Genomic DNA, 19,137 nt, shown 5'->3' with positions numbered 1-19,137 from the left:
ACTCACTGTAGGAACGCCCCCCCACACCCCCGCCAAGCAATAAATTCAGCTGTATCTAAACAGTAAACACTCCCTTCCTTTCTCTGGATAGTACATGTAGAAAATATCAACAAGGGTGAATTTTTACTCCTAAAGAAAACAAGAGACTTGCAGATCACGTGTTCCTCCCATTTTCATCATCGGCACAAGGATGTTTAACCTACTGGCCTATGCCGCTCCTCCAAAACCCATATACAGGTCACATGCAGAAGGATCTCCCTTTTAAAGTCCACGAACTTAGTTCATTTAGAATTTTAAACTCTAAAATTTACTTTCCTTCACCACAATAACTGGAAGTAAGCTGTTACTTGTTCAGGAGCTAGCTGGTTAACTGCTGAGGAGCTAAAGGTGACGTTCATCATACCAACAAGACAAGCAAGAAACACTTGTATTTCTTCGATCTTATAAATACATCCTCTAAAACAGTTTCGCCTCATTCTGCCTGTGTACTGCCTAGCATGGCAGGGTTCTGGCCCATGACTAAAGTTCCTGTGACTATGCCTCAAGGACTATTTCCCCAAACACTGATTACCCAGATTGCCTATTTAATTTTCCTCTGAAGAGGCCTCACCGGGCACACAGGAATACAGTAGCTGGTCTCTTCTGGGAAGGGGAAAAATCTGACAAAACACTGAACAGCAGTGAAATTGGTTTTATTTTTTGCATGCCCCTAAACCACCAGGCATCTTCAGCTCCACACTGCGGAAGTGACGCTACCATCCTGTGTCATGTCAGCAGGATGCCAACGGTGGTGAAATCGCAGACGGCACTGGATTATCCCTGCTGAAGACTTTCTACAGCCAGCACGACTGCTTTTGCACTCAGACGGAAATGCTGATCGTCCATTCAAAGTGTTGGGAGGCTATGGGAAAGCAAATCAGAAAAGATAGTCAAGACTGGCCGAGATGCGCAGCATACATGCCTTGCTCCTGGCACAAAAAAGGGCATGGGAGCGCCGGAGAAAGAGGCAGAAGGGAAGGACAGAAATTTTTTTTTCACTGTAGGGTGCTCTGTAGCACTGGAATACCTCACACATTACATCATATTCTAAGAGAAAGTACTTGCACATGCTCCTCTAAAACATCTACATCTGTTCTACGTGGATCTCTATCTATAGCTTGGAAAAGGAACGTGCAGAGCTTCTGAAATAGTATAATGAATACGACTACAAATCACAAAACACCAAAGACTAGTGCCAGCATAGGCAACCTATGTTTATGTCCTAATCAAGTAGGAACATATGCTAGGTCACAAAGAACATGGAATAGGAGCATGACAAAAACAAAAACCAAAAAACCCAACTGAACAAAAAAGGTTACTCAACCGCACCACTCACTTGATCAACACAGCAATAACTAGAGATCAGCTGTTTCAAACAGCAGACAAGCTCTCCCAGCTTTCTGGCAGCTCAGCTGTATGAACCCGTAACATTCCATCCATAATAGGGCTGAAATATAGTCCAGAAAAGCATACAAAAACCAGCAGAGCTGCATCCAATTTAATTCTACACTAACAAACTTCTGAAGTGCCTAATTCCACAGACTGTGAGGAATGACGAACTACTAGAGCTAACCAGGATCACTAGTGACCACCCACACAGAAAGTGACTCCCAAGAACAGGAACACACAAGCACTGGGGGTTTTAGCCTTAGTAGCAGCATAAAATGAGATCTCACACATCGTTTCCCCGGTCGAAGTTGCAGAGATGCGGTCCAGCGCATTTATTTGGATATTTCTGTTTCTGTTTAAAATTTTAATAGGTAAGCATCAATACTAATCCCTCAAAATTTCTAGATTTTGTCATCTTGGTAATTAAAACTGAATTCAAAAGATCTGAATCCAGAAGTAGCACCCAAGAGAAGATTGCACCAGGAATACTTAGGTATATTCTACACCTCTACAGATGTTTCGTGTAAAGTATTTAACACACTATAGGGAGAATATCTGCATCCACGTGGAGTTTTTTAAAATTAATTTATTTAAACAAACACACACCATTAGCCTTAAAAGGCCTCAATCTGTAGCAGGGTTTTTACAGACAAGACAGCTAAAGGCCTGTGGTTCTGGTGACTGTATCGAAGAACTAAACGTGCTTTCATTTATGCTTTGTCAGCAGTGACCACAGGCTGCTACCAAAATGGCAGCCTCTTCCTCATCCCCAGCCATGCATTTCCATCTCCCAGTCCGACACTAGATCTAGTGATCATGCAATCATTGGGTGAATGGCATCAGTTCACCAATTGAAAGATGAGAAACAAAAATAAAGGAAAACGTTTATCAGATCAGCACCCTGACAGCTTACCCTGCAGCCACATAATCACTAGAGCAGACAGAAGAGCGGGAGTGAGACCGCACAGCTGAGAGCAGTGGAGTGGGATCTCCCCTTTCAGTGACAGCTCCAATCAGATAAAACAGAACATTAAACTGCACACAGAGGCTGTTGTTAACGTACACCTTAAACCAACACATGCAAGCCCTCATGCCAAAAGCAATCCTGGACTGGCCTGCCTCCCCCGCATCAGTCATCTGCTCCTGACTTTACCACCGCTTCCCAGCAGTGCTGCCGTTTGCTTAGATTCATACTGAGGTGAATGACTAAAAATCGGCAGTATTATCTTAAATGTTTTTTTCCTCTACTCAGATCAGTCCCCATACCTGATTCATTAAATAGCCACAGAGGTGCTTGTACCAGTAAGACAGAGGACAGCAAAGCAGGTCAGGGAGGGCAGAGCTACTCCTTTGAGTAAGACTGCTGGTTTTAAAGCAGCCTGAAGTACTCACCGAGATAGAAACCAAGATTGCCAACCTGAGGACAAAACTGTGAACGTGCTGTTTTACTCACAACTGGTTAGAAATTAATGCAGAGCAAAGCAGAAGTCTTGCCAGGTGATGTAATCTATTATGTTTCTTGCATCTTTTCCCATATGCGTAGTCTTGGCTTATTATGGTTGCTACAATGTTCTTAACACTAAAAAGCCTGACAAAAAAGGAACTTGCAAATACCTACTATTAACCAACATTGTTAACAAATCATGCATTATGCAAGAGACTTTTTGCTTTGGTTTATAAAGGCACATATGGTTTAGAGGACTGTGCTGTGAACAGTTCAACTTCCCAGATAAGAGGGGCTTTTTTAAATTTGATTTTTCCTAAATTCAGTTAACTGCAGTTGGACACAGAATAAAGTGTTTGTAAGACGCCTGTTCTAACTACACTGGGCCAAGCCCGTAAGGAAACAGAAATCAGATCTCTATGTCTAGCAGTAATATCAAAAAATTTTTACTACCATTCAATTCAAAATCCCTAAGACACAAAAAGATCTGCTTTTGGATATGTCAGAAACGGCTATCAGGGTAGAAGAGTCCATTCAAACTCAAAATTCCATGTGGGCACCCAAACACACCCAAAACATACCCAAGAAATAGGCATTAATGAAAACACAGCCATGCCAACACTTCTGTTCAGAAACACGTCCGTAGAAAGTATGTCCTACACGGTCCTTTGAAAAGAAGTGCAAACACAGGTTTCCTTCCTCCTAGGTGAGGGTCTGACCTGTTACACTCTACAGAGTGAAAGGGCTTCAAACCAAACTAAGCGTATTCAAACCTCTGATATCCCCTATACACGCAAGCAAGCAGAAAAGACAGCGTTAGCAAGGTAGCACTTTCTCTTACAACCATGAATCCGCTGCCCTAAATACGGACACCTTCGCATCTATCTGCGAGCGCTGAGGGCTGTAGCCATTTTGACTCCAGGACAGCATCCAGAACTGTAAATTCCTAGTAGAGATAAAACCTAAGTTCCGATTCTTTTTCTCCCCTCAGGCTTAAATCAGAATAACAGACAGGAAGGGTCTTCTGCTGATCTCATAGCGCTCCGTTCAGATTGGCAGAGTTTCGGCTGCTAAAAAATCACAGTTCCCCAGTAACATTTCACACTGCACAACTTGATTCTGGCGTGCTACCAGCAACCCTGAAGATTTAATTAGTGCTGTGTAGCCACTGTGACTATTTTTCTCTTCTGCAGTCCTCACAGATGGAACACAAACAGAACACATCTTCCACCTCCTCTTTTTCCCTCCATCAAATGCTTTTTGGACTATATATGTTGTACGGGAAATGGACAGACCAATTCTAAATGAACTACCGCGGAAGACTTGAGTAATTCCACCCATTTTAATACACAAAGCTCCCTTGGAGAGATTATACAAGAATACAGACACAGCAGAACCAGAAAAAGGCAGAGCATCAAAAGTTTGAGAAATTCTGGTATTTGGCCACACCAAGTGTAAAGCAGAGTTATTTCTGTATTATTGTACGTCTCTACATTAAAAACAATGGCTAAAATTAGATAACCACATTATTTTTCCTGCTTCATATAGCACAGAAAGGTGAGAAAAGCTAAGGCAGACTCAGGCCTCAGAGTGTAGAAAATCAGTACCCCAGTACTTCCAAAATAGGAAGGATATACTTGAAAAGGAGGTAGAGATCTACAGAAAAGGCTTGAAGGGTCTTATGAGCAAAAGAACTAGATCTCCATCACACAGGCCCTCAGCTCCCCGGAGACTTTCAACATGGCATTGTTCAGGTTATTTTCTCTTTCTCAGTTCTCCTACCTGAAACCAAACAAAAAACCAGGTATAAAAACACCTCCCAACTGCCTGCCCAAAAGGTGCTGCTCAGACAAATTCAGGTCTGCGCAGTGCTTCAAACCTAAGTTTCTCTAGCTCTCAAGAAAAAAAGCAAGTAATGTAAAAATCCAAACCAAACAACACCACATCACTTAAGTCAGGTACTTCTACAAACAAGTTTCAGTTAATCAAAGGGAAAATAAAAATGAAAAAGCTTTCATCATATGCCTTTCTAACCAAGGGGAAGATGTTAAGTTGTTCAGGGTACCTTAACGCGCTGTATTTACCAGCCTCTGAAGTTCAGCACAATCTAAACTTCCCTACTCTAGATTTTTGTTTGCTTCTATGTAGGATACTGTAGTTGCTAAGTGTCTTTAGTCTACAATTTATGCTTCAAATTAAAACATAAAAAAGTGTAAATGCCATATATACATTTGCCAGTTTTATTACAGTCTCATCTTAGAGAGCTTCATTGGAGTAAGTAGCTATTCTGAAGCCACTAGAGACTCATACTAAGGACTACTCACATGAGTAAAAATCTGCATAAGAAAGCCCTTAGTTCATAGTCCAAGAATTTAAACTGTAGTTAAAGGTGCCATGGGAATTACACCACCATTTTAATTAAATGCTATAAGATCTTGCAGACAGATTCCAGATTAGCACCATCTGTTTTGGTTACAGTGTTTCATTTCACTACATCATCCTCACACAGCAACAAAATACCATTTCACACTCTACTCAAGCCATTTAAATGCCAGGTAAAATTTATGTCATCTTGATACACCTCACTAGGAAGGAAGGACAAAAGGACGGAGACAGGAGGACTGAAAAATACTCTGTAACAACATGTGCTTGTGGGGGAGGCAAACACACAGGCTGACAAGACTTCTTGTCCCCCACTCCCACTGAAATAAAATATTTAGTAACATCTGCCTAAGTCCCCGTCAAGTGAACTGCACAAAGGGAGGCAAGAAAAAAAGAAAAACACATTAAGGAACAGAGCAGACTGTTGAAAAAAATTATTTTTTTCATAGCTGTATATCATTTCTACACTCTAGATGAAAGATTCCTATTTGGATACCACAACTTTCTACGGCGAGACTGAAGAAGCAGCAGCAAGCACCTGTACACAGACACTCTCTCGTATCTTTTACTCCCGGGTCTGTAACTCACTTCGTTTAAAAAACCAAAACAAACCAACGAACTCAATCCTGTGTAGCCTCCTGAAATCAGATCATTTACTAAACTACATATTAACATTCCCCTCTTTACCCTAGTCATTTAAAAAAAGGGGGGAATGGTTTGTGTCCCCTTCCCTCAGGGCTTATCCCCTCTTCCCCTTAAAAAGGGTGGAAGCACTTGGCAGGGAAGAGAGGCCGTATCGGGCACTGAACAGGCAGTGGCTCAGCTTCAAAATGACATTTGGGTTCGGCAAAGCGACTGGCAGACAAGCGTTGCAATAACTGCATAAACAAAGTTCTTCAAACTTTTTCATACTTTGAATTCAAGAATGGAAAAAACCCCACACATTAAAAAAAAAATCTAATTCTGAAATAGGCCTCACGTGGCCAAGAGAAAAAAAAACTGTGCCATGCTTAGCTCTTGAAAGAGCCGAATGATCAGCCAAGTTGAGCGTCATTCTTCTTAATATGCAACTGATCAACAGCAGAATGACATGTTTCACTTTAATCCTTTCCCTGTATAAGCACACAGTCAAGCGGCTGGAAAAAAAAGGATAAAAGGACAGCCACTAACAACCTTTTAAAAGTGAAGGATGAAAAAAATTACCTTTTTTTTTTTGTTGTTGTTGTTCATTTGCTCTTAAAACCAGCAAGAAACTGAGCACACCACTGCAGGCAGCACATGTGCCCAGAATGACTTTCTGCTGGATAAATCTCTTCACTCCCTACCATGCTGCCCTCTTCCTTCATAACCCCTGGAACAGATTATCTAAATGCTACTACTTCAGAGCTGTTTGTGACAAGCAACAGTGTCAGGGCAGTTGTATGTCATCTTCTATCTTTGCCGAGTCTCAGCGAAGGACTTAGCTGTAACCTAAATCCTATTATCAGGTATCTTACTGATGGACTTCTGTACCTGGGGACATTTGAGATACTGTATCATAGTATCAAGGACCAGAAAGCCAAGATACTTCTAAAATAGTAATAGTATATGTAGACTCCATTAAAAGCCACAAACTAGTAGCATGAGCTGTTATGCCTAAAAAGTAAACAGTACTGACAGAAGTGAGGTATTTTTTCCTCTCTCTCCTAGATGTCAGTGTGATTCTGCCCATGGGGGAGAGGAGGCAGCCAGGAAGATGAATAGATTGTGTCAAAGAAACAAAAGTCAGACTATTCTCAAAAGGAATTTGAGGTAGCAACTAAGTACCATCTTTCCCAGTGGAAAATATCAAGGGACTCCAAAATCAACGCTTGAATTTCAGCAGTTCTGGCAGATGCAGAAGCTCCCCAAGAAGTTTTGAGTGGCAAGCATAAAAGCCCTGATAAAAGGGCCCAAATTGCTGATATGTTTCCCGACCATCACAGAATTTCAAGGTTAAATACTGAAGTAAAAGACTAAAATAAAACGCAGCAGAAGGAAGGAAAATGAGCACACCCAGACATACCGAAAGAGAAACAGTATCTTCCTAGAGTCCACTGCAAGAACAGGTTGGTGAAACAAAACCAAATGTTACAAATTCTTATGAAAGAAACAGCAGGTGACACAGAAATTGTTAGGGCATCAGGATTCACACGTAGCTGGGCACCTTCCTCGCGAACTGGAGCTCTTGTTTTGCCGTATCAAAAAAGTAGAGAAAACAGAAAAATTACAGAAATGGTCGAGAAGTATATATATATTCCATACAACAAAAAGCATTCAAGGATTAAGACTGTTCGATTTATAAGAGAGAAACTATGAGGGTCTCTAGAGAACAGCTGCTGGTTGTGTCTTGCAGGTATCAAATTAAATTAGCAGAATGCAGACTTGAACTACAACGAGATGGCTGAACTTTCTGTGTCAGGATAAAAAAAACTTAGGTACAAGTTTAAAAATTCTCTATTAAATATCTACCTGGTTCAAGAAATCTCTCAACCAAATATATAGAGAGCCTGGGAGATTATTCAAGGGAAGTATTACTGTGTCCCTGACCTACTCTTGTATCTTTCTGCAGGTAACTTCTAATGTTTACAGGGGGGAGCGCACTTTTGCAGCAGATTTTTTTAGGTCCCTTGCTCTTCTCCCAGAAAAATTGCAGCATTGCTATGAGTGGCTACAGCAAGCCTTGCGGTGACTTCCCAAATACAAAAAGCCACGTAATACAGGTTGCTGTCACTGACAACATAGCAGCTGTTAAACTGATAAGCACCAACACAACACTTCATTAAATCCAGCAGGGCAACCAACCTCTGGCCACCGGAGACAGCAAACTTTGATGGACTTTTGTTCTGATTCAACAAAGCTGTTCCCCTGCCACGTTGTTTAGCCAGGTACCATACTGGCATCTTTGAAATCTTTATCAGCACATGAGAGGCAGTGGCAATGATCACCCTCAAAATAGCTCTCAGACCTGCCATCCTCGAGTCAGTACCAAATGTCCATCAATAAAACAGTAGTAGTCATTCAGGACCAACTCCAGGAATTCTTTAAATAAAACAACAAAAAAAAAAAGAAAAAGGAAGAAAAGAAGGAATTTTTCAGAGAAGACCTTTGAGTTAGATCAACATCCTTCACCTTCAGTGAATGGCTTTGGTCAGCAGATCTCCAGTCCCTTAACTGATTCAGCAAATCTCAGTACACAGTTCCAAACCAGCGCCTGGCTCATCAGCTCTCTTCCACTGTAAAGGCTGTAACTGAGTTCATCAGACAGAAGTGTAAAAGGATAATGTGATAAGCATGGCTGGAAGCCAAAGGGCTGAGATTTAGCCATTACTTGAAAAGATGCTTTTGAGTCAAAAATAATCAAGACACAAAAATATAAGGAAACTGAAAGGTGGCAACAACATCTTCCCAGGTCAGCATGTGATTGAAACTCACACAGGCGTGCACTTCCACACGCTCCTACTTACTGGCTTTTCTCACCACCAAGCATGAGAAAGGGAAATGGGAAAGCCAATCTGCACAACAAAACAGGTACTGAATAGGTAGGAATCCAGGTTGCAGAGGATGCTACTATGCAAGACCTATCCATGTACTTGGAGAACACACCTACCCAATAAAGCCAAGACAGACAAAAGCGTTTCAAGACAAGACGTGGCGGGGTTTGATTCGTTTTGGGTGGTTTTATGGGGAAGAGGGGAAAAAGTGGAATGAAGTTTACCCACGTCAGAACTGAACATATACCGGAGTAGGTTGTATGCAAGGGAAGCATACAATGCCTGGAAGCAAAATGCCATCTCCAAGACAAAAGACAGAAGGAATCAAATACGTTCTTTTCACTTTAACAAACCCCAGGTTTAGGTAGTGAACTACCCTGCGGGTCAGGTTACAGAGCACGCCAAAAGGTACTTTTGAGTTCCATAACGCTTCAGACAGTTTCTTTACAAAAGGGAATCAATTGTATTTTAGGTTGAGAACAGACATAAAATGAAAACTGCCACTGCACACTTCAGATACCATACAAAAGAAAGCAAACAAATGTGCAACTTGCTAGCCAAAGAATCCCTCCCTCCTTATTCTTCTCCCTCCCTCCCTCATTCCAAGACAGGGTGAATGATTAGGTGTGCACATCCCCTTCAGAAAGACAGAATGAGAACTAAAGTAACTGCCCATTTACCAAATTAAAAAAATCCCCTCTTACAGAAAAGTAGTCCAACACATGAAACAAGATGACAAAAGCAAATCTGCACATAAACGGAGGAATCTTCTCTCTTCTCCCAACTTTAACTTTTTTATATTTTTTTTAACTGAAGGAGGAAGGAAATGTCAAACATCAGAGTCATACAATGGACCATCAGATGTTTCCCAAACCAAGTAATCCAACATATGGGCAGAAAAGGGGGGCTGGAGGAAGTAACAACCCGAGTAGAGTAAACTTTGGCATACTGAGTTAAAGAATGCAGTTCCTTTTCTTCCCTTATACAAAAAACTGTATTTAAGAGCTCAGTACTAGAACATATTTGTACACCACATCAAAGCAGAGTTGCTCAGCGAATACCAACAGCTCACATAGTCGTTTTACGCATGTGTCCATCACTGACCTGCAAAGCAAACTACGCTGCCTGCCCAAATGGGCCCCGGCCCACATTCCGGGCTCCAGGCTAGGAAGGTAGGAACAGCATGGAAATACAATCAGACAGCCCTCGTTCTTTAACATCAACGTTGTCTTGACCAGTGACATCAAATAAAGCTCAAATTGTTAGGCCGTCTGCCAAAATCCCTTAGCCCTTTAAAAACCCACCACCTGAGGAATTCTTTCGTATGAATCTTCCTCAATATAGAAGGTAGTAAATAAATCCACTACATGACGGGTCATGTAGATTCATTTTGCCAGCTTTCTTTCTGTCATTCCTGCAAAGACAAGAATCCAGCAACTCCTGCCAGAAGGAAATTATGGAAATTCACGGAGAACTCAAGTCAAAATTTTATTAAAATAGACACACAAAATTAAATAACCAGAAACACTGGGCGGAAAATAAAACCAGCAAATACAGAATAAAGTAATTTAACCAATTAAGCTATTCTGTCAGCAAAGATTTTTTTTTTTTAATAAAAATACTTGACATGGTCACTACAAGTTGTTCCTGGAATTAATTTTATAACTCACCCAGAACCATCTACAAATTCAGCAATATTATGGACATACATGAAATGAGACTCAAAAACCTGACACTAAGAGATTGCAGATACACTAGACTAGATTTGAAAACTTCCTAGTAAACCAGAGAGTCCAATAAGAAAAAAGTCACGGTTTTATAGTATAACAAACCAACACGTTTTGAAACTTATGTCTCATAGCTGTCAGCCAAAAAACGGAAGGTTGCCAATGCCTGGTCAGTAGGTACAGAACAGTTTTCCTCTAAATTTTATCTTCAATTCTCTGTTCTCACAAAATACTGTATTTTATGGGCAAATATGGAGCTATAAGAATAGGCAACAACAAGGCACTGACCACAGCATAGCTCTTTTAAAGCTAAAAGATTAATTAAATAAAGTTTTACTCATTAAGCTTTATATTCCCTTCTCCAAGAGATGGATTGTGGTTACACAGCCACTTTGACCTCGCTTCAATCCATGCCGCTGCCAAAACTTGGTGGGGAGAGAGAGGAATAAGGGGTACACGGAGCTGGCTAGGGAGTGAGAAGGGGGAAATGTTTTTCACTAGGTCAGTTCCATGATCCAGGCTTAAATGTGAGCTTATGAATCCTTCTGGGGTCACCAAGGCATGGAAAAGTGAACGGGGAGGGAGAAAAATGAGGGAGGGGAAAAAAAACCCCACACCTTTTCCTCTGTAATTAATATTATTTTCTTCTCATAAACAAGAATAGTACACTATACTACACTGCAATATTGGCTGACTAAAGAAAGCAGAGGTAAGTGCCTGATGAGAAGTGATACAGAAATACATGTGTCATATACTAAAAATTAATTTTAGAAGACTGGCCATTTTTCTCTGTTTTCATAAGCTGGTTAAATACATTCCTTAGTACAGGGACATGGTCTTTGTGTAGTTTGAGCTCATCTGTGTTAGTCACATAAATGTAAATATTGCCTAGGGGCACATTACACAACAGCAACACACAATAAAATTTCCTGTCTCAAAGAAACAAAAGAGAGAATGCCACTAAAAGCTCAAGTCACATTTCCATATGCACTATTGCGATTCTGCTCAGGAAAGTGAATTAAGCCACACGTGACTCAATGATAAATAACATTTTTTAACAGACTGAGGTAGGAAGTGAGAGTCAGGATTTATCAAGATTTATCAAAATTCACAGCACAAGCCAAAGGAAAGACTGCTTAAGCCTTTTACATTTGTGAGATACTAAAAAAAAGGCATCGTCTTACTAAGTAAGATGCTAAGAACCCTCCCGATCTGAAAAGTTGAACTTACTCTATGGTTTCAAAGTGGTTTATGTTCAGACATCATTATCGTTTTACAGAATAGCAATCATAGTAATGCAAGACTCGGTAACTAGCTGAAGCCACAGCAGGAAACGGTGCAAGCTGTCACTCTTAGTATCACAGGCCTGTTATCCCTGCGGTATGTACTTCACAACTGCGCGCAGAGGGAATCTAACACAGTGTTTTAGTAACATTTTGAGGTCTGTTAGAGCAGAATATTTTTATTAGCTGGTTTCTCTTTGAAACTACCAGTTGATGTCAGGGAACCCAGGGACTAAGAGGATCTATTTTTAAAGCAATACTTCGAGCTTAAAATGAAAGCGCTGTAAAAGTTTGGTCTGAGGAAGAAGGATGCCCCCATGTAAATGCATACTCCATACAAAAGCATCTTCTGGATTTGACTTGGGATCTTCTGTTGAGAACACTTCTGCACTTTCAAAACTGGCAACTTAATACTAAAACGAGAGTGCTTCTAGTCAGAGCAGTATTTTTTTTATATTATTTGTGTTACTATGGCACCAACAAGTCGCAAATCCCACTGTGCTAGACTCTACACGAACAAGTGCACTACTCACCCACAGAACACAGAATACTAAATGAATACACACAGACTGGGAAGAGTATAAAACTGTACTTGTCAGTCTTAACAACAGTCTGAAAAGGCCAACCACCTATTCAGTGTGATGAGGTTGTCTGTAGGATCCCACAAACAAGTTTAGGAAAAGGGTTTGCAGGACATCAACTGGTAACCTTCCACAAAGACAAAGGAACAACTAGAAAAACCCCAAAAGATAGCGGTTTATAATTCGTCGATCCTGGTGTACATCGGAGCCAGGCAGTATGGAAAGAAAAATAAAAGGCAGAGAAGGAATAGGGCTCAAAGCTTTCAAGGTGAAAGCACAGTAACTCCGAGGAGATGTAACAGCAGGGAAGACAATGAAAGAACGCAGAGAGGTGCAACGTGGTCCCAGTCACAGGATGCGAGAGAAAATTTGTCGCGGCATTCTTGACATGAGCAGGGATGTTTCAGTCACACCCCAACAAAAGGATGCTGCCACAGCTAAGGATGTAGAAGTGAAGACTGGGAAGGGGTGGGGAGGTGGGTGTAATTCTCTATAGTGATGAAGGAAAAATGGAGACAACATGTTAAGCATTCTCATCCAGTAAACAGAAAGCTTCAAACAAGCATAGATGTTCATTTTATTACAAAGGATAACATTCCAGGAACATTGACATTTTTTCGGTATTTAAAAAGCAGTGCATCTGCACACACGCCCCTTTACCTAGGCATAATATTTTGGAAACTTAAAGAGATTAAAAAAATGAAAACAAAATCCATTAAAAAATCCTTCTTCATCAAGTGACTGAAGTTAATCAAGTTAACACATTCAGCACATCTCATATGCACTTTTTTTTTCCCCACTGATGTTCAAAAATTTCAGTTTCTTCAGATTTTTCCAAAAGAATTGCATTGTCAATAAGGAAAATAATAGAAGAAAGGCCTACATATAGGATTAAAGAGTTCCTCCCCTACTCTCACATAAGGAACTGCTCTCAGAAGCAGAAAGGGGGAAAAAACCCTCAAGATCAAATGAATCTAGGAGGTTTGGGAACGGGGGTTATAATGTCAATACTGCACTAATTATGTAGAAAAATCCAGAAATACATCTTTTCAGACAGTATTACAGCAAGTGAAAATTATGATTCTTAAGATGTAGTTACCTAGGGTTTTTTTTAATACATGAGTCTAATATTTCAGTATTTTCTTGATCACGTTAACATTCACAACAGCCGCCTCACCAAAGCACTCGTGTTCTCACCAAAATCAGAACACAGTCGTGTTCTGATTCGCAGCCCCAGTACATGTGTACGTTCAGAAGATCATCAGGATTTCAAGAAAACCTCACTCAAGTGAGCTAGCTTGGGGTTCTTCGGGACTCTTTGTCCTGAACTGCGAACGTCACTCCCGCGCACCCAATTTTCTTTGTGCAATATTCAGAAGAGGTTAGTTACCCAACACAGATTCGTTAATTCCACTCCCAAAGCTGGGCAAGCCAACTGAACGTTGCTCCGTCCCAATCTCTTCACCAATCTGGGTCTATTTTCTTCCAACTCACACCCTAGTAGATACCATTAAACTGTCGAATACTTTGATGGGACGTAATAAAAGCCCACCACTGAAGTGATTTAAAACCTGAGATAATCCTTTATAAGCAGGAAGTGAGCAAGCTTTCTAATGTCATTTTTCTACTTCTATCTTGTTACCTAATAAAATTCAGGATAAAGATAACTAAAGAATCAAATACTTTCGGAAAACTTGAGAGGCTCATTCAAGTTCTTAAATATATATACACATGTAAATTCACACCTACATAAAATGTCAAACAAGGACGATATCTACCATGTAGTGATGTAACATCCCGCGTGCCAGAATAACAGCCTACTGCTCGGAGCACTGCGTTTATGGTAATACAATAAGCAAGAATGACTACTGGTTAATTTACTACTACTTATGGATTCAGTTGGGCAATCAACCATTTACTATGAAGTCCTTTACTGACAATTATGCAACACCAAAGACTGCCTCACAGGCAATCTGCACATTCTTCACTTTCTGATGCCATGAAAAACCTTTAAGAAAATCATTCAAATACCACCTCAGATTCCTTTGACTCCTTTTAGTTTCATGCTGAAAATGGCAACAAAACTCACTGATGGAAGGCAACAGCTTCTGTTCCTGTTTGCAAACTGAACCAAGTAACAGCAGCAGTGACCTTTACAGTTTGTGAATTTGCCTTTGAACATTAACTGGAACAAAGACACCATTCCTACTAACCGGACCTTTCCTGGCAGCAGGTTTCTGTAAGAACGCATTTAAACAAGTACTCACGACATCTTCCGTACCAGCTTCTATAAAGTCCTCTATAAATAGGTCTCACTTTCCAAGAACACAATCACGTCTTTTCCAGGCTGAAGACTCCTACAGTATCTAATCTTTCACCACATGAAAGCTACGCCAAATTTTAGGTCATTCCTGACACCCTTTGCTGTACTCTTCTTCCAGCTCCAGCATATGAAAGGTTATGCAACCTCACCCCAATTTTCAGAGACCGACTTGTGCCTTTTGATCCACTACAGCAGCTAAGCCGGACAGTTGAAGAAACACCTTCACACTTCACGCAAGCCCTCACCGTCATGTGATTAACCCTTACTCACAGGAAAAATCAAATTAATTTCAGTAAAACTACTTTTATGATTAAGAATTATTCATAGGAAGACTGTTTGCCAGCTGGGTCTGAAGTTTTAATACAAAGCCTATTACCTCAGAACATTTTGTCTCTAAATAGTTATTAGACAAGTCTTAATTAGTATTTAAATAAACTGGCCCTTAACAATTAAATACTGTTGTGATAAACAGACATTCATTTTCAGAAGCAGCAGCAGCAGACATTTTGACTACTGCAAGAACAGACTTAGGATAAATGTAATTTCTTCTACTGCTGTGATAGAAACATAGCAATTTCAGACAGAAACCGTATTTTTAATGAGCAGGTCTGTTAATCCGCTGTGTATGCCAGTATAAACGAGTTTAAATCTGAGGTGTATTCTGATGACAAATATGCAAACTGGCCCTTATATCATCTTACTAAGAAATGCTTTACATTTAGAGTAAAATTCTAGATTTCTTTGTGTAGGTTGGTTGTGGGGTTTTTTGCCTGGCAGAGCATACAAACATTAACCCATTTTCTAAAACGGCACTGGATTCTTGCTTCATTATAGAGCAACACACAAAACAGACAACAGCCCTTTGCGTCACCAAGTCCAGAGGGACGCTTCACAAAACCCAACTACGCAAGCCTGAGATCGCACTCCACATCTGGATACTCAAAGCTAACTTTAAAACCTTGACTTAAGACTGAGCTTTCCCCTCACGTAAAATATTTTGAGCTAAGAACACTAAAGACCTCTATACTTTCTGGACATCGCTGATAAAAGAGAATCAGTTCCTTAAAAGCCTTTAGAAAATATTTTCCCTAAGAACATTCAGAAGAAACAGTGGTGCCTAACCTCTCCCTAAAGACTGTCTACAGTCGACAGAGAAATAAGCTAGAAATCATGAACTGTTAAACCAACCCAAATCCACTACAGCAATCAGACAGACTCACCACAGAGCTCCGGCTTCTCTGGGGTGGGGAGACAGAGCTCCTTCTTAAACAAAACAAAGGTTTGTGGGAAGAAATATTATTTAAGTGTAAACAAACAGAATCACAGGAGATTATAACTATTTCAGAACTATAATTCTCCAGTCAAGAACATTTCTTTTTGATTCACATCCAAAACAAAGCCTGCGACAAAAAAAATTGTCAACTTCTAATAGCAGCAGTTTAAAAAAAGATCTGTAATCCACCGCACTCCTAAAGAAGGAATGAATTCCCATCAACAGTTGATTTAGTTTGTGCACATTTTTGTTATGTTGCACTGAAAAAGTAAATGATTAGCAAAAGTTTCTCTAATTAGTAATCCAGACTACTGTAGCTTTAACACTTCATAAATTTTGAAGCAAATATGACAACTTGAGGTTCAAGGGTCAATGGTGTTCGACGCTATTTCCAGTCAGTATTTCCTTTCTCAGGATCTTTCACTGATACACAAATCCTAACAAATTCTAAGGTAATTTGAAACAAACCACCCTAATAGTTACTGTGTGTTTGTATACAAGTTATATTAAGAAAAAAAATACTACTTTATTGGTTTTTTTTTTTTGCAGGTAGAGCCAGAAAACAATAAACACATTGCAGTTTCGTACATAGCACCACATTACAGGTATGGATAGCTCCCACGAAGTCACGCGGGAGATTAAAAGGTTGCACGTTAAACTCATTATTATTATTTAACCCACTTGCAAAAGAATATTGCTAAGCTTGTTTCAATGCTATTACACACCCATTTAAAATTTAGTATTTCCCTAGTCTAGGGGGGGAAGACCAAACCACAACAACTATGAAATAACTTCACTTTATAATTTATACTAATTGCACACCAACAATTACTTTTACCAGTGACAGATCTGCAGATTGCAACTACATGAAAAGCAATGCTTCTCAAAACCACGCTACTCAATTCTCCATTAATAAATGGGGACTTCACAACTCTCTTGCTGTAAAGGACAAACCATTCACTACCTTGCTCTTATGATCAGATACAGTTGTCTCCCTCATGATTACTGGTTTATTTTTCTTACTGGCTAAGAGCAGCGTATTCGAAATCACCATAATAATTCCTGCATCTCCATACACACAGCGCTGCTATATATTTATAAATATCAAAAAATGTTATCCAATAGAAGCATAGATACAAACTCATATAACGTAACAATTCAATAAAAAGCCAAAGCAAGAACTGCATTTATTCGCACAGAAGAATCTCTGGGCCAATTTCCTAGCAGTATAAGTGACTACGGCTCTTGTCCCCGATTCTTAATAGGTATGAGCAAAATAAAAAACAAACATACATACATTAAAAAAAAGAGGCAAAATAACGAACGTACAGCAATAAAAGGTAAAAAACCATAAAACAAAGAGCTTGATCATTTGCATTTTTAATTAGTTTTCTTTTTTTCCCCCCTAATTCCTATAAGGGAGCTAACAACAACAACAACATCTTCCTTTCTCTTCGAAAAAGAACAACGTACGCACCCACCTCCAATTCTGGCAGAGCTCTGATGCGGGGAGGGGGTATCTACCATAAATATGATATCCCCAAAATTGCATTACAAGTTTTTGTTGTAACTATACCATACCACGCACTAAAAAAGTCCCTCCTTCCCTCCGACATTATCCCTGGTAGCACTAGAAGGCTCTCGGTGACCAAATAGTCTTCTCGCTCCCGCAGCTGTTGCCCAGGCAGAAGGGATAACGTTCCTGTATGTGTCAGGTAAAATAAAGCAAGGTATTTCCAAACTACTTCGCCCTTACACCAAAGCAAATCGTTTTCTTGTTATAAATGCAAATTACAAATCTATCTAGCCAAAACTGTAATTTCCACAACATTAGACCACACAATACGAGTAGGAAGTTGCCAGTTACCGCTAAGACGGGTAGACAGCATCCCTGCAAACAAGCTATCCAGCGCACGACATTTTCCACCACTGTTTTTCTTCAGAGAAGAATAAATTATAAGGTTTGAGGGGTTTTTTTTCACCTCTTGCCCCCAAGCACGGTCTATGCAAAGAGGAGACCGCGCTGTAACAACAGCTGACATGTAGTCGCAAGAGCCCAGAGCGTAAGTCCGACAGACAATCATACTACATGACTGTCTGCTGCTGCTGAGATGGCGTTTGTCATTGTGAAAGGAGAGGAAAACCCCACGGTTTGGCAGGCACACAGCAGACAGGGCACGGAGTGCCGGGGAGAAAAGCCTCTTTACCGGAGGAGAAGGTCGCACAGGCCGGCAGCGCGGGCAGGGGACAGACACCCCGTCGCCTCTACGCTCCCCCGGTCGGCGGAGCGCAGCTGTGAGAGCGACACACGCACTCGCAGCAAACCACGTTAAAGAGCAAAATAAACACGGGGAGCCGGGCCGGGGGAGGGGCCAGCGGAGGAGCAGCCCCACGGGCCCTGGCTATAAAGCCCCTGGCAGCTGCACCCACCCGGCAAACTCGCCGCGCCGCGGAGCGCCCGGTGAAGCCGCGGTCGGAGCCGCCGTTCCCCCCCACCCCCACCCCCGGGCACTCACCAGCGAGAAGAGGTTCGAGTGACAGTCCTCCAGGCTGGCCCCGTTCGCCACCCAGTTCGCCGCTGCAGTCATGATCCTCGGCGAGCCCGGCCGCCAGAGCGGGGCATGTCTGAGGAGACGGGCCCGGCGCGGGGGGAGAAGCAGCGGGCACTCCTCGGGGCGGCCCGCGCCTCCGCTGGCCGGGGCGGCAGCCGCGGTCCGGCCCCTCGCCGCGGGCGGCCCGCGCGGAGCGGGGGAGCGCGGCCGGCAGGGGGCGCGCCGCGGGCGGGGGGGGGCGGCCCGGCCGCCGGGCGGGAGCCGAGGACGGGGCGGGCGCGATCCTCTCTACCCGTCCCCGGCCCGGTAATCCTCAGGCCGCGCGGCCCGGTCCGGCGGGGGCCCTCTCCGGCGGGGCGCGGCGGCGTCTCGGTCCAAGCCCCTCAGGACGCAGCGGGGGGGAAGCCTCCTCCGGTCCTCCAGGCCGCCTCAGCGCCGCCGGGGCGAAGAGAAGAAGGGGGGGGGGGGCCCGGGGCCCTCCTTCCGCGTCCAGGTCTGGCCCCCCCCCGGCCAGGGCACAGGTTGCGGCGAAGGGCGGAGGTGAAGGCGAGGGGAGGGTCTCCTCCCGCAGCCCGGCGGCCGCCCCTGCGGGACACGGGCCGGGCGGGGCGGGGGAGGGTCCCGGCCCCGGG

At 42.1% G+C, this 19,137-nt stretch overlaps 1 protein-coding gene across 1 annotated transcript in view; it reads right to left on the bottom strand.

The window, feature by feature from the left end:
• MED13L (mediator complex subunit 13L) overlaps positions 1–18,577 on the bottom strand; it is a 200,567-nt gene extending 181,990 nt beyond the window's left edge. Inside the window, exon 1 of the mRNA XM_059827587.1 lies at positions 18,470–18,577. Within this exon, the coding sequence (XP_059683570.1) occupies positions 18,470–18,541 (72 nt within the window). The 5' untranslated portion in view covers positions 18,542–18,577. The remainder of the gene's footprint in view (positions 1–18,469) is intronic.
• Positions 18,578–19,137: the final 560 nt, after the last annotated feature.

The sequence above is a fragment of the Gavia stellata genome, chromosome 21, assembly GCF_030936135.1.
Source record: "Gavia stellata isolate bGavSte3 chromosome 21, bGavSte3.hap2, whole genome shotgun sequence".
NCBI lineage: Eukaryota > Metazoa > Chordata > Aves > Gaviiformes > Gaviidae > Gavia > Gavia stellata.
Note: the sequence above shows the minus strand (reverse complement) of the source record. Positions and strands in the feature narration are given on the sequence as shown.